This window comes from Podarcis gaigeae (genome assembly GCF_964106915.1).
Source record: "Podarcis gaigeae genome assembly, chromosome: 12".
Lineage (NCBI taxonomy): Eukaryota > Metazoa > Chordata > Lepidosauria > Squamata > Lacertidae > Podarcis > Podarcis gaigeae.
This window is the reverse complement of record NC_139688.1, coordinates 29329391-29342153: the sequence shown is the minus strand read 5'-3', so window position 1 is coordinate 29342153 and position 12763 is coordinate 29329391. Positions and strand designations below refer to the sequence as shown.

General features: G+C 49.1%; 1 protein-coding gene across 1 annotated transcript; it reads left to right on the top strand.

Moving 5' to 3' along the window:
* Positions 1-6018: 6018 nt before the first annotated feature.
* On the top strand, positions 6019-11081 carry DLX5 (distal-less homeobox 5). Its single transcript, XM_083706188.1, has 3 exons — positions 6019-6515; positions 8402-8586; positions 10177-11081. The coding sequence occupies exons 1-3, from the start codon at positions 6155-6157 to the stop codon at positions 10501-10503; spliced, it is 873 nt and encodes a 290-aa protein (XP_083562314.1). The 5' UTR covers positions 6019-6154; the 3' UTR covers positions 10504-11081.
* Positions 11082-12763: the final 1682 nt, after the last annotated feature.

The following is a 12763-nucleotide window of genomic DNA, read 5'->3' as shown; positions in this document are numbered from 1 at the left end:
TACCCCCCCTCCAATATTTTATTCAAACTGGCACCCAGTGCCAGATTTACATATAAGCTAAACAAGCTATAGCTTAGGGCCCCACTTTCTTGTGGGTCCCCAAAAAAATTAAAGGGGGGGGAAACTGGGTGTACATTTCCAAAATATAAGATAAAGAACAAATAAAACCTACATACAGTTAGAGTTTAATAATTATTTCACTATTAATATACTTCTTTATTGCCACTGGTCCCATCACCTCCTGGCAAATAGAAGGGGAAGAAATGGAGGCAGTGACAGATTTTACTTTCTTGGGCTCCATGATCAATGCAGATAATGACAGCAGTCACGAAATTAAAAGATGTCTGCTTCTTGGGAGAAAAGCAATGACAAACCTAGACAGCATCTTAAAAAGCACCTTGCCGACAAAGGTCCGTATAGTTAAAGCTATGGTTTTTCCAGTAGTGATGTATGGAAGTGAGAGCTGGACCATAAAGAAGGCTGATCGCTGAAGAATCAGTGCTTTTGAATTATGGTGCTGGAGGAGACTCTTGAGAGTCCCATGGACTGCAAGAAGATCAAACCTATCCATTCTGAAGGAAATCAGCCCTGAGTGCTCACTGAAAGGACAGATCATGAAGCTGAGGCTCCAATACATTGGCCACCTCGTGAGAAGAGAAGACTCCCTGGAAAAGACCCTGATGTTGGAAAATTAAGACACAAGAATTCAGAGGTAAAATAATGAAACAACTTTATTGTGTTTAATACAAAACATATAAGAATTGAGTTACAGTAAAATTGAAAATAGGGAACATGATAAAATGGAAGTTACAATAAGTTTTGAAATAAGTTAACAAATTGCTGATGTTTTATAAGACAGAGAACGCAGGGTTCGGAGGATGTGGGGAAGTCCTATAGATTAGTTGGAAAAAGAATATGGAAATTTGTTATTTATATCCTATTTTCTTATAACCACTCTTTATTCTTTTTTCTGTATTTTTGTATTTTTAAAAAGCAATAAAAAATGTTTTTTTTAAAAAAAGAAAAGACCCTGATGTTGGGAAAGATTGAAGGCACAAGGAGAAGGGGATGACAGAGGACGGACAGTGTTCTCAAAGCTACCAGCATGAGTTTGACCAAACTGTGGGAGGCAGTGGAAGACAGGAGTGCCTGGCATGCTCTGGTCCACGGGGTCACGAAGAGTCGGACACGACTAAATGACTAAACAACAAATTAATATACTTCTTAATTGTATTTCAGTTCAACAATTACTTTTATAAAATACATTGTTTGTTATGTGCAAATGGCTTTAGATACCTATTTGGTCCATAAATTACCATATAGCACATATTCAACACAAAAAACAGCAACAATTTGTTGCTGACGAAGGACAGCTGGACCTAAAAGGGGCCCCATTACCTTCAGTCGCTTAGGGCCTCATCAGACCTAAATCCGGCCCTGCTGGCACCCTGATGTTGCTTCTGTAGCCAAAATAGCACTACCCACCCACAACTGCGGGCAGACAGCAGCAGCCTTGGAAATGCTCATGGTTTGCAGGTGTGTGTGTGTGTGTTGCCAGGATGGGGGACTTGAAACCAGGAGCAGCTTCGTGAAGAATGAGCAGGCTCAGAGACTACAGAAAGCTGACTGACTGGTGCGGGTGGGTGAGAGATGGGGGAGGCAGCTGCACAGAGAGGGGGCATAATGGAGTGGCTGAAACCTCGCTCCACGTTTCAGCATCTTCTCTGGTGTCCCATGTATTGTTGTTGCTGTTCCTGGGAGTTGATGGTTTGCGTCCTGCCTTTCTAGGGAAGAAGGATAAGCTGAAGTGGCCTTTCCTATGGCTCTGCTGGTCCATGCATGCAATTGCGTGAGGTTCTGTTTAACCTGACCAGGCCGTCACCGGGTCCTGCGGATCCGACCTGCAACACTTGCGCGCAGAGCACGGCTGCGAGGGTCTCCTTGGGCTACTTTAAACCTGCGCGCGGATTGAGTCCCCAACTTCCGGCCCCTTCTCCAGACCCCTTCGCGGAGCAGCGCGCCTCTCAGCCACAAGATGGCACTCCTAGTAAAGACTTCAGCCGCTCCTCGCTGCCTTTGGTGATGCTGGAAATCAGAAGTTCTCCAAAAAAAGAAGACCAAGGAAAAGAATGACTCCCATTCTTCCTACGTGTCATGCCGCTGGGATGGCACCGAGGTTCCTTCCTGCCCCGCGCGGCATCCTTATTTGTAGCAAGGAGAGGCGGCTGCTGCAAGAAACTCCAAACTCAGCAGAACACGAGGTTGAGGTTGGGGTTGAGCTGAAGACTTTTTCCAACCCGAGTGCCGCCGCCACAGGCTCCTGCCGTGACCACTTCAGCCAGCCAGCCGACCGCCCCCACCCCCACCTCCCTGGTCCCGGATCCCCGAGCCCTAAACAATGAGCAGATTGTGCACGGACCAAACCGGCTCCGGCTTTCTTGCTGAACGCTCCCTGGACTCTCCGCTCCGGATGTGCCAAATATAAACCAGCGAAGGAGAGAGTCCAGAAATCGGGTGGGGAGGATGGCGAGAGACTGGGACAGGGAAGGGTGGCTTACACGTGTCAAATCAAGCATCTCATCATCATCGCTTGGTGGACTCCCCGCTTTCATTCAATCTACAAACCAAATCAAACTTCTAATCCTTACACAGGAATCCCCGTCCAAGTAATTTATGGCAAATGACTACACTTAATCCGGAGTAGCTCCTAATGAAACTCCCAGAGCGTGCTCCTTCTCGCCGAAAATTCAGCCCCACAGAGTTCAACGGGGTTTACTTTCCAAGAAAGTGTGTGCAGGATTGCAGCCTACTTCTTACAGCGTAACCAAAGCACCACGCTATTCTGAATCGGTACACGATTCAATACAATGTTTTACGTGGAAGGAAGTCCTCTTTTATCAATTGGGGTTTACTGCTCCAGTAAGGTTACAGGTTTAATCTGAAATTGATTTGGGACTGGCATGCTAAAACCATAAATCGGTGGGGCTTATCTCCAAGCAGATGTGTCTGAAGGTGGGGTGCATTGAAACGATCGACAGGACCGAAGCTCCAGTCCTTGGGAGCGAAGTAGCCAGAGATGCTGTGCTTTGAATCGATTGGATTAAACGAGGCATGTCTTGCAAAGACGACGAACGCCCTATAGCTCGGGTAGAACAGTAACTTTTCCCAGGTCTATATAGGTTGTTATCCCGCACTGTGCATTTAAAGCACGTCCAATCCCACCTCAATGATCCTGGGAATTGTAGCTTGTTAAGGGTCCTGGGAACTGTAGATTCTTGGGGTGGGTGTCTCTTCGATCTGTCTCTCTTGTCTCAGGCTTCCCATATGGCAGCTCTCCTCCAGGCCTCTTCAAATACACATCACTTGGAGAGGTGACAGGAATGGTGGAAGCTGGAGTCTAGCAAGGGGCCTCCTCGGCCTTGATTTGTGGCCTTGGCGATTTTCTTGACCCTTCTCCTGCCTACACGCACCCTTTCAAAAGACCATCGTTCCTACTCAACACTGACAAGTGGGCATTTTCATACAACACCGTCGCCACCAAACCAGTCGTGAATGGGCCCCGCTTCCACCCATCAGTGTGTGTGTGTGTTATAAAAAAAGTTATTTGCCATTGATTTGGGTAAAGTGATTCCTGTAATTAAACTGTAAGGGATTTGCTTAATGTGATTTTATAAGAGCTGCGGCCATTTCCAAAGCAAACAGACACGCTGGAAGCCAACACACTCACACACACACACACACACAGTAGAGTCGCAAGAGTTACCCAGCTGGCTATGAGATCTTGAGTGAGCAAACAGTCTAAATCTGGAGGGTAAACAGCCTGGAGGAAAAGCGACAACTCCAGGCCACTGAAAAACAGCCTTGGATTTGTCTGCCTGCCTGATGCCTAGTGAAAAAAAAGGAAACCCTCATCCCTTCCTACCTTCTTCATCCGTTCTGTCTCCCACCCCTCCGCAAGAGACTCTGAAAGGCGTTCGGGGTTATTTCTGGGGGAAAGACGAGCTCCTTGGGTTTGTCCCCTCCAGAGATGAGAAACTCGGGGAGAAGCATGATGCGGTCCTCCAGACCTCACCATCCGGCCCTGGGACTCAGCCTCACTGGATCTGCCTATGTCCTTATATTATGACGATCCCTCTAGCTAGCCTAGATGACAGATGGAGAGTGCTGTGTGTTTGGCCACGCCCACCTTGGTCACGCTGGAATCCGGCCCCCCAAAGGGTTGCCCAGGAGAGAATGTGGCCCTTCCAGCCGACCAAATGGCCTGAGCCTGTCCTAAACGAATGAATGAGACTATGAACATGAATTGAAGGTGGGGGAGATCCTGAGGCCCTCCAGATGTTGACTCCAACTCCCGTCGTCCCTGACCATTGGCCGTACTGGCTGGGGCTGATGGGAGTTGGAGTCCACCGACGTTTAGAAGGTCACAATTTCCCCATCACTGGGTTTAACACGTATTCTTCAAAGATACATCCAGCCCTGCTGGGATATTCAGTTCACGGTGTGCTGTGCGGGAGGCAGTAAAAAAAAGTATGAATCTGAGGGGGGTGGGCTGGAGGAGAGAAAGAATATTGGGATAATTAGCCAGAAGTCCCGGATCAACATACAGTATTTCTCAAAGGAACGTTCCCACTGAATGCGCAGGCGCACTCGCATAGGTTTCCTGGGAGACACACCTCTTAGTTCAGCAGTCTTGCTTAAACCATAGCGAAAGGATGGTTATGTTGTGGGTCGTCTTGTGCATTTCACTTGTTGGAAGAGGCTTGAGAAGGTCCTGAATGGTTCCCTTCCTCTCCCGGTGTTCGATTACTGTGTCAAAGTGGGCAATTCAAGGACTGTAGGGTGTATTTCATATATGAGTCGCTTTTAGCCACTTCTCACGGGCCCCATGTTATCAGTTGGCCTGCCAATACACACACTTTTCCCCAGCACTGTAAGCTATTCGGGGCTTATATATTCTGAGGAGGGATCCCGAAGTACGTTACATCACATATTGCTAGGTTCCATGCGTGCTTCCTTCAGAAATAAGTCCCACCTAAGTAAATGGTGCTTACTTCCAAGACAACGCGCATGTTGTATTCTAAGGCAAAGACTAGTATAGCAGAGCATTCTGTTCAGAACACGGTCTCCATCTAGCCTTGATTTCATTTCAGAAGTTTCCCTGTATTTACGAAGATCACTCCGGATTAAGGAGTGGAAATCCGGAGCACTAGTCCCAAAGACAGTGGGATCTGCATCCCCAGTATGTTGTCATGATTATTTGTCACTAACTGTCGTCTGTTGAGCATTTGTAGGCTACAGAGCTCCTTGATCTGGAAGAGAAACCAGGCAAGGTTTCTTATCCCCATTTTGCAGACGGGAAAACTGAGGGACAGGTTCAAAAGCTTTCACCAGTGTTATCCATGGCTGAGTACAAAGCAGGATTCAGTCCTATTTGCATTCTACAGCCATTATATCCTGGCACATGCGTTATTGAAAAGCTGCAACCTTCCTATTTAACAATTGCCCATAAATTCCCTGATCAGGGGACGCTGGTTGTCTGAGAAGTTTGGGACTTTCCTAGAACATCCGACATCTTTCCACCCCTGGACTAAGCCACCTTTTGTCAGCCTTCCTCTGCATCTGCATCTTGAAACACGAGTGTCACGCGTTCACACATATAGACGCTTGGTGCACCATCGTCTTCCTATTGCACAAACTTCGACGGTTCTTTTCTTTTTCCCTAACGCCCAAAATTCCCATCCTTGCTGGCTAGAAGAAGAGAACCCCGAGATAATGGTGCTGCTCGTATTGCTTTTTTTTTTTTTTTTTTTTTTAAGGAGCTTGAATGGAACTTTAAAAAAAGGGGGAAAGAATGAAAAAAGCAGAGCGCTTTGTTGTGCTAAACTAGTTGGACGAGTTAGGGTGTCGCTGCTGCTCCGGAGTGCTCTGGCCAATGGAACCCAATCCACCCCGCTGTGCGTAAGAGCGCAATTAAGGATTTAACCAAGCCTCTCCGCTCCCTGCGAGCAGTCTGCCAGAGCCAGCCCCAGAGAGCTCCCAGCCGCCGCCGCCGCCTCCTCCGCCTCCTCCCTCGGTCCCTCCCCCCCGCCATGGCTGCCTAGAAGACCCAGCCGCCCGCCCGCCCGCCCGCCTGCTTGCTGCCTAGCCAACTACTATGACCGGAGTGTTTGACAGAAGAGTGCCAGCCATCCGATCCGGAGACTTCCAAGGTCCTTTTCAGACGGCTGCAGCCACCATGCACGGGCACCCGCCGCAGGAGTCGCCCACTTTGCCCGAGTCGTCCGCCACGGACCCCGACTATTACAATTCCCCCGGAGGAGCCCCGCACGGCTATTGCTCGCCTTCGTCGGCTTCCTACGGCAAAGCGCTCCATCCTTACCAGTACCAGTACCAGGGCATGAACGGAACCGCCGCCAGCTACCCAGCCAAAGCCTATGCAGACTACAGCTACGCCAGCCCTTACCACCAGTACGGCGGCGCGTACAACCGGGCGCAGAGCGCAGCCAGCCAGCCAGGTGAGAGGCGCCGACGGGGAGAGAGGGCTGGAGGAGGGGGCGGGGGACTAGGAAGATGCCCGAGGAGGGGTCTCCTCCTCGCGATCTGGGGGTCACCGAGGACCCTTTTGGTTACTCGGACAGTTTGACCCCCAGCCCACCCGATTTTTTTCTCCCCACCCTGGGCTGGGGGGCGACGAAGGAGGTTCACAGCCTCTCCTTCCACCGCCGTGCAGAAAAATTGCCTCATTCCCGGTTGAAAAGCCAGAGAGAGGCGGAAAGAGAAACCATTCAATCTGGATTCTTTGTTGTCTCCAACTCCGGATTGGGAGGCAAGACATCGAGGGGAATGGGAACAGGGGCTCCGACATTGTGTGTGTGTGTGTGTGTGTGTGTGTGTGTGTGTGTGTGTGTGTGTAATAGAAAGCCACGGTAAGTAGCTGTGGCGGGAAGGGGGTAGGTACTGGCAAAATTTCTACCCTCCTGCACACAAGATTTTATTGCAAAGGACTGGGCGACGTCGGCGGCACCCCGCGAAGACAGGCCGAGTTTTTGGGGGGGACACGCAGCAAACTTGTGGGGAGAGGGAAGGGGAAGGATCTGATCTCGTGCCTTCTTTCTTTCTCCCCACCCCCTCCCCCACCAAAACAGCCCTCGCCCGAAGAGTCTTGCTAATATTAGCTTCCAAAATGGAATGAGGGATTAATCCCACACACGGAGACGCGCGGTTAAACTGTTTCCGTGTGGGTTCCACAAGAAGCAAACTCAGGGAAATCCAGGGCTAGGAAGGAACAGCTCAAATCCTCGTCTCTCCTCCATGCCCCCCCCTTCATTTAAAAAACAAAACAAAAACACCGCTGTGGAACACGCTTATCCAATGCGATCCCGGAACAATTTCAGCTGAATTCACGAAGCCTCTCTCAAATTCATGTTTTGCTGTGTTTCAAACGCTCTAATTTTTCAGACTATATATATAGTCTGAATATATATGAATGAGAAATGCTTTTGCTTCCACCCCCTCGCCCTATTGCCTCCCCTACTTGCGCGTGAGTGTACATTTCTTGAGATAGGTTGTTTGTCGCTCCCATCAAAGGCGAGGGGAAATGCCAGTGGCGCGTTAAGTATTTGTAAAAGGAACCAGACGCATCTGTGCCGCTTCTCTCTCTCTCTCCCACCAACCCCCGATCGGCGGCGAGATTATTCTGAATAATCGGCTCTCTGTCTGGGCCGGATTTGGCTACTTTCGGCTGAAACGGAGGAGAACCGTTTTCTTGTGGCGATGCGGCCTTTGAACTCCCTAGACCTCAAAATTGCGTGTCCCTAGTCTGCAGAGCTTGGGCTGGGCTGAATTCATGAGGCTTCCATTCAAATGGAGAGAGGAAGAGGGAGACTGTCTGCTTGTTCCATGCATGAAAAATCAATAGACACTGGATTGTGACCTAAAAACGCCCGGGAACTTTGCTGCTTGTTAGGTTTTTTAATTACGGGAAGACAAAATGGTAAAATCTAACCTGGGTCCCTTCTTCTCTCTTTTACGAAAACCGAGGAGCCAAATACCCCTTGGGGAAATAACATATAAAATAATATTTCGGTGGAAACCTGGGTGCTGTTTATATCCTCTCTCAAACTCACTCACTCCCAAACACATACAGTCTTCCCTTTGCAAGAAATAGTCACGACGGCTGTTCCTACCATGTCAGTTTCCCTCTCCCCCCGCCCTCCCACGTCCCAATTTTCCAGGGGTCTCTCGCGCTTGTTTGTCAGCTTCGCGGCCGCCACGTCGGGTTCAGGGCTGCGATCCTGGCCTGTCCACCTAGGTGCGCGCTCCTTCTTGTATTCTGCCGCTGGCGTCCTCTGCCCCAGTTCTAAGCTTCCTTTCTGATTTCCTCCCCGCTCCGATTGTTTAGAAAAAGAGGTGGCTGAGCCGGAGGTGAGGATGGTGAACGGCAAACCAAAGAAAGTGCGCAAACCAAGGACTATTTACTCCAGTTTTCAGCTGGCGGCCTTGCAGAGGAGGTTCCAGAAAACCCAGTACTTAGCCCTGCCGGAAAGAGCCGAGCTGGCCGCGTCTTTAGGCCTGACGCAGACACAGGTAAGGCCACGGTGGGAAGGAAGGGCGACCCTGAACATAAAAAAACTATCCAGATCCTTCGCAATAATTCCTACTTGAGCGGGATCCACCCGTTCACTGGACATAAATACTATGTAAATTCTTTGCAAGAATTCCTGCTGGAAGAAGAGCGCCAGGTTTCTGAGGGGCCTTATTTCCCTGGTCATGTATACAGAATGTATAGATATACACACTCAAATTCGGGTTATTTCTCCTTTTGTACCTTGGGGTAAGGCCAAGAGGGCGCACCGCGCAGGAGTCTTTTGCTCTGCGGTGCCTTCTCTTCAGCTCTCTCCCCAAATCTTGCTTGCAAGATTGCAATGGCCTTTAACTTCCACGCAAGCATTTGCTTACTTTTTAGAAAAGTTAATGAGATTGAATCCGATGGGGCCGGGTTGGGCGGGGTGGGGTGGCGGGGTCAGTTGTTTTGGTGAGGATCGGGGGAGAGAGATCTTCAAGGGCGCACCAGCCTCGCGGATTGCGGCGGAGAAGACCGTGAGCCTGCCTTGCATCTCGCCCTGTTGACGACGCGCAGTATTTTTGTTTTGTGTCTCGTTTAACTGTAGCTGGAGGCTTTCGCTCTCTCTCTCTCTCGATCTTGCCGCACAAAAGATTGGAGCGGGGGCGGAAACCGCACGTGGGTGGATCTCCTGCGTTAGGAGCTTGCAAAGTGCAGCTGGACCCGGGAGGGGCTGCTTGTCAGACCATTTCGGTGCAAAGGGGGGAAAGAGTCTTTTGTGTTATCTCGGGATTGGGCTGGTATTGTTGCGCTGGGGCGGGTGTGGGGAGGCTGTTGCGTTGGGAACACAAAACCTACAGCAGAGAGAACAAAAGCACTCGTGCGCGCACTCACCCACTGAGTAATGTAGGAGTTAGGATCTGCTGCTGGTCCTTGGCAGACCATAATCAAGACAGCCATCGTGTCTTCTAGGCTCCCCGCCCCGCTTTAGCCTTTGTTCCTTTTGCTTTTCTTTAATTGAGAATAATATTCATTAAAAAAAAGAAATCCCTTAGGCAGCTGCCGCAGGATTGGTGGGGGGAGGGAGGCAGGCCTGATGTCCAAAAAATCAGAGGCCAAGGAGTGTCTGGGTTTTAGCATCCTTAGAGCTTTTCTGATGGCCCGAGAGAGGCCCGATCTAGCACGTGAGCGCATGGTGATCACTACTGTAAATATTAAAGTAGATGGGGCAACTAGACTCTGGGATCTTCCTTGATTCCATTGCTGGCGGCTCCCCTCTAGGATCGCCTTGCAAGTGCCACTTGAATCCTCGGGGCCTGTTTCACCGTCCCTGCCGTTTCCATGGAAATCGTTTCCTTGGGAGTCCAACACATAGCAGACCCCTGGACTGACCTGCGCGCACGGGGGATGCATAGATTTAGAGGGAGACCTCCTTGTGCTTTTGAAGCAAAAACGAGAATGAAATCAAGGCGTCCAAATAAACGTCCGTGGGTTGTTTTTTTTAAAAAGGGTTTATTTCCTTCTTTCTTGTCACCCATTTATTTATTTTCTTTCCCTCTTTTTCTTTCTTTCCTTCACTTCCCTCTTCTTCCCCCCCCTCCCTCTTCCTTCAGGTGAAAATCTGGTTTCAGAACAAAAGATCGAAGATCAAAAAGATCATGAAGAATGGCGAGATGCCCCCGGAGCACAGCCCTAGCGCCAGCGACCCCATGGCTTGCAATTCCCCGCAGTCTCCCGCCGTGTGGGAACCGCAGGGCAGCGCCAGGTCCCTGAGCCACCATCCCCACGCCCACGGGGCCAACTCCAACCCGTCGCCCGCCGCCACTTACCTGGAGAACTCCTCGTCCTGGTATTCCAGCGGTAACGCTCTCAGTGGTCACCTGCAGCCCCACGGCTCTCTACAGCACCCCTTAGCTCTGGCTTCTGGGACAATCTACTAGAATAGGATTCTTTTTTAAAACAAACAAACAAACAAAAAAACCCTCTTTCCTCGTTTTAAAACTCTTTACTTTTTTTTGGACACTTGGCGTTTTGTTGATAAAAGGAAAAAAATGCATATGGTTGACTCTCTTTTTTGTTTTGTTTTTTGTTTCGGGTTTTCCTTTTTTTTCAGGGAAAGGGGGAAAAAACACTATACAGGATGAAATGTGTACAGCTCCTGCATGTAACTTATTGCATTTCAAAGGAAATTTTCTCCCGCCCTCTTTTTGATTTTTATTTTTTAACCAAAAAAAAAAAAAAAAAAGACACAGACGGACTTTGGGGTTGTTTTTTGGGGGAGGGAGGGGGAAATGAATGGTGGCTTATTTTTTACTTCATCAACTGTGGACACTTTCAAAGGTGCCTTGAGAAATCTGATGACCTCAACCTTTTCTCCCCAGAGACTTTCATTTTTCCCCTCCCAACAATGTCATTTTAACCCTGTACATAAGTGTAGATAGAAGGAATTAAACTGTATATTCTGAATAAATAAAATTATTTCCACCATGAGAACAGGAGAAGAGAAAGAGGAAAAATATGACGCGTTTCCCCTCTCTCCGTTTGTCAAAGGGACTGGGGGGGGCAGGTTGTGTGTTATCTCAGACTCCTTGCTCCATCTTTTAGATTTATTTTATTTGTGGGGAGGGGGGAAGATTGCCCCATATGGCCGGATCCTCGGCTCACCAATTTACCTGTAAGGCTGGGTAGTCGTTTAACATGCTGGACTGGGCTTATAGAACCCGGCACGTACAAAATAACTCCCCCCTAAAGCATCCCTATTTTAAAGCCTCCATCATAACCTCCCCCTCCCCCACCCCAACTATACAAAAAGCGACTAACCCTCGAACGAAAATGATCTGGAGATGAAAAGAAGCGCTGGGAAGTGGCGGGGGGGGGGGGTTGCAAATCGCTCTGTGTGCTTCTCTCTACTATAAAAGCAATTATCTGGGAGAAAGCCAGCATCCCATCGTCTAATTATACAAATTACATTTGCTTTTTTAAAAAAAAAAAAGCTGCTAAACAGGGCAGAAGACTAAAATGTGGACCATCCCCTCCCATCTCGATTCCTTCTCTTTTTCCCCGGGTTGGGAACACAAAGGCGATTTGCAAAACGGGGCCTGGGTGGTTGTTAGCCGAGGAGCCTTTTCAAAGGCGAAGGCGAAGGCGATCATTATCTTTTCCTTCGCTCCTGACGTCCTCCTCCTCTTCGCCGAAACTCCGCACCCTCCTCCAACCCAATCCCGAAATTAAATTCCGGGCGAGCCACCCGAGGGCGACCGGAGAATGGGGAGCGAAAGGAAGAGGGACCCCGTGTGGCCATGCGCACGTGGCATCGCAGCCCCCGCAGTGTCCCCGCGTTGCGGGATGGAAGCAAAATGCTCGAAGGGAGAGAGACCAGATAGCTGGCTTCTCTCCCCAACCCCCGTACGGCCTGGAAAACAAAAAGAACCCCCTGTTTCCCCACCCAAAAATTATTTTGTCTTTCCGGATCGCCGCTTGGCTCAGGAGCAAATTGAGAAAAGGGTTCCGAGCAGGCTTGGAATAAGCACCTTTTGGTTTTTAAAAATATTTTAAAATGCATTGGGAACCCTGACCCGGTCTGTAAGTAGAAAGTAATACATCAGGAGATACAGCACCGAAGAATAACAGTTGGGTTGTATTTTTTTTTTTAATGTTGTTGTTGTTAAAAAAGAGAGAGGGTTAGAACTTTAAAAAAACCAAAACACCACCATAAAAATTACATCCTGTCATCTGCTGATTTCAGTAAGAGATGTTCCAGGGTTTGGAGACAAAAACCTGAAAAGGCACGCTTTGTAGCCTCGGGCGAATTTACCTGTCTCTGGTAGTCTCTGCCTTTCTCTCCCATCCCCCACGTTTCTTTCTCCTCTTTCGGTTTTGGTCTCCCCTTCTAATTTAATTTGGAGACAGAAAGAGAGAGAGAGCTAAGCCGTTTTTTTTGGAGGGGGGGCAGTAATAGGTTTTGTGGAACATTATCTTGTGCACATATATATTAGAATAAGATATTTGTTCGTTTGGAACGCGCGCGACTCGGTGTGTGTGCGCGTGTAAACGGAGCTCCAAGCCACACGCGCCTTGCCCCATTGTTCTCCCCCCTCCGCAGCCGAACCTTTCCTTTCTTGTTGGGGGGGGAGGGGGAGAGAAGAAGAGAGCTTGTTCCAGATCACCCTCCCCTCCCCCATAAAAAGATCTCTTTCAATA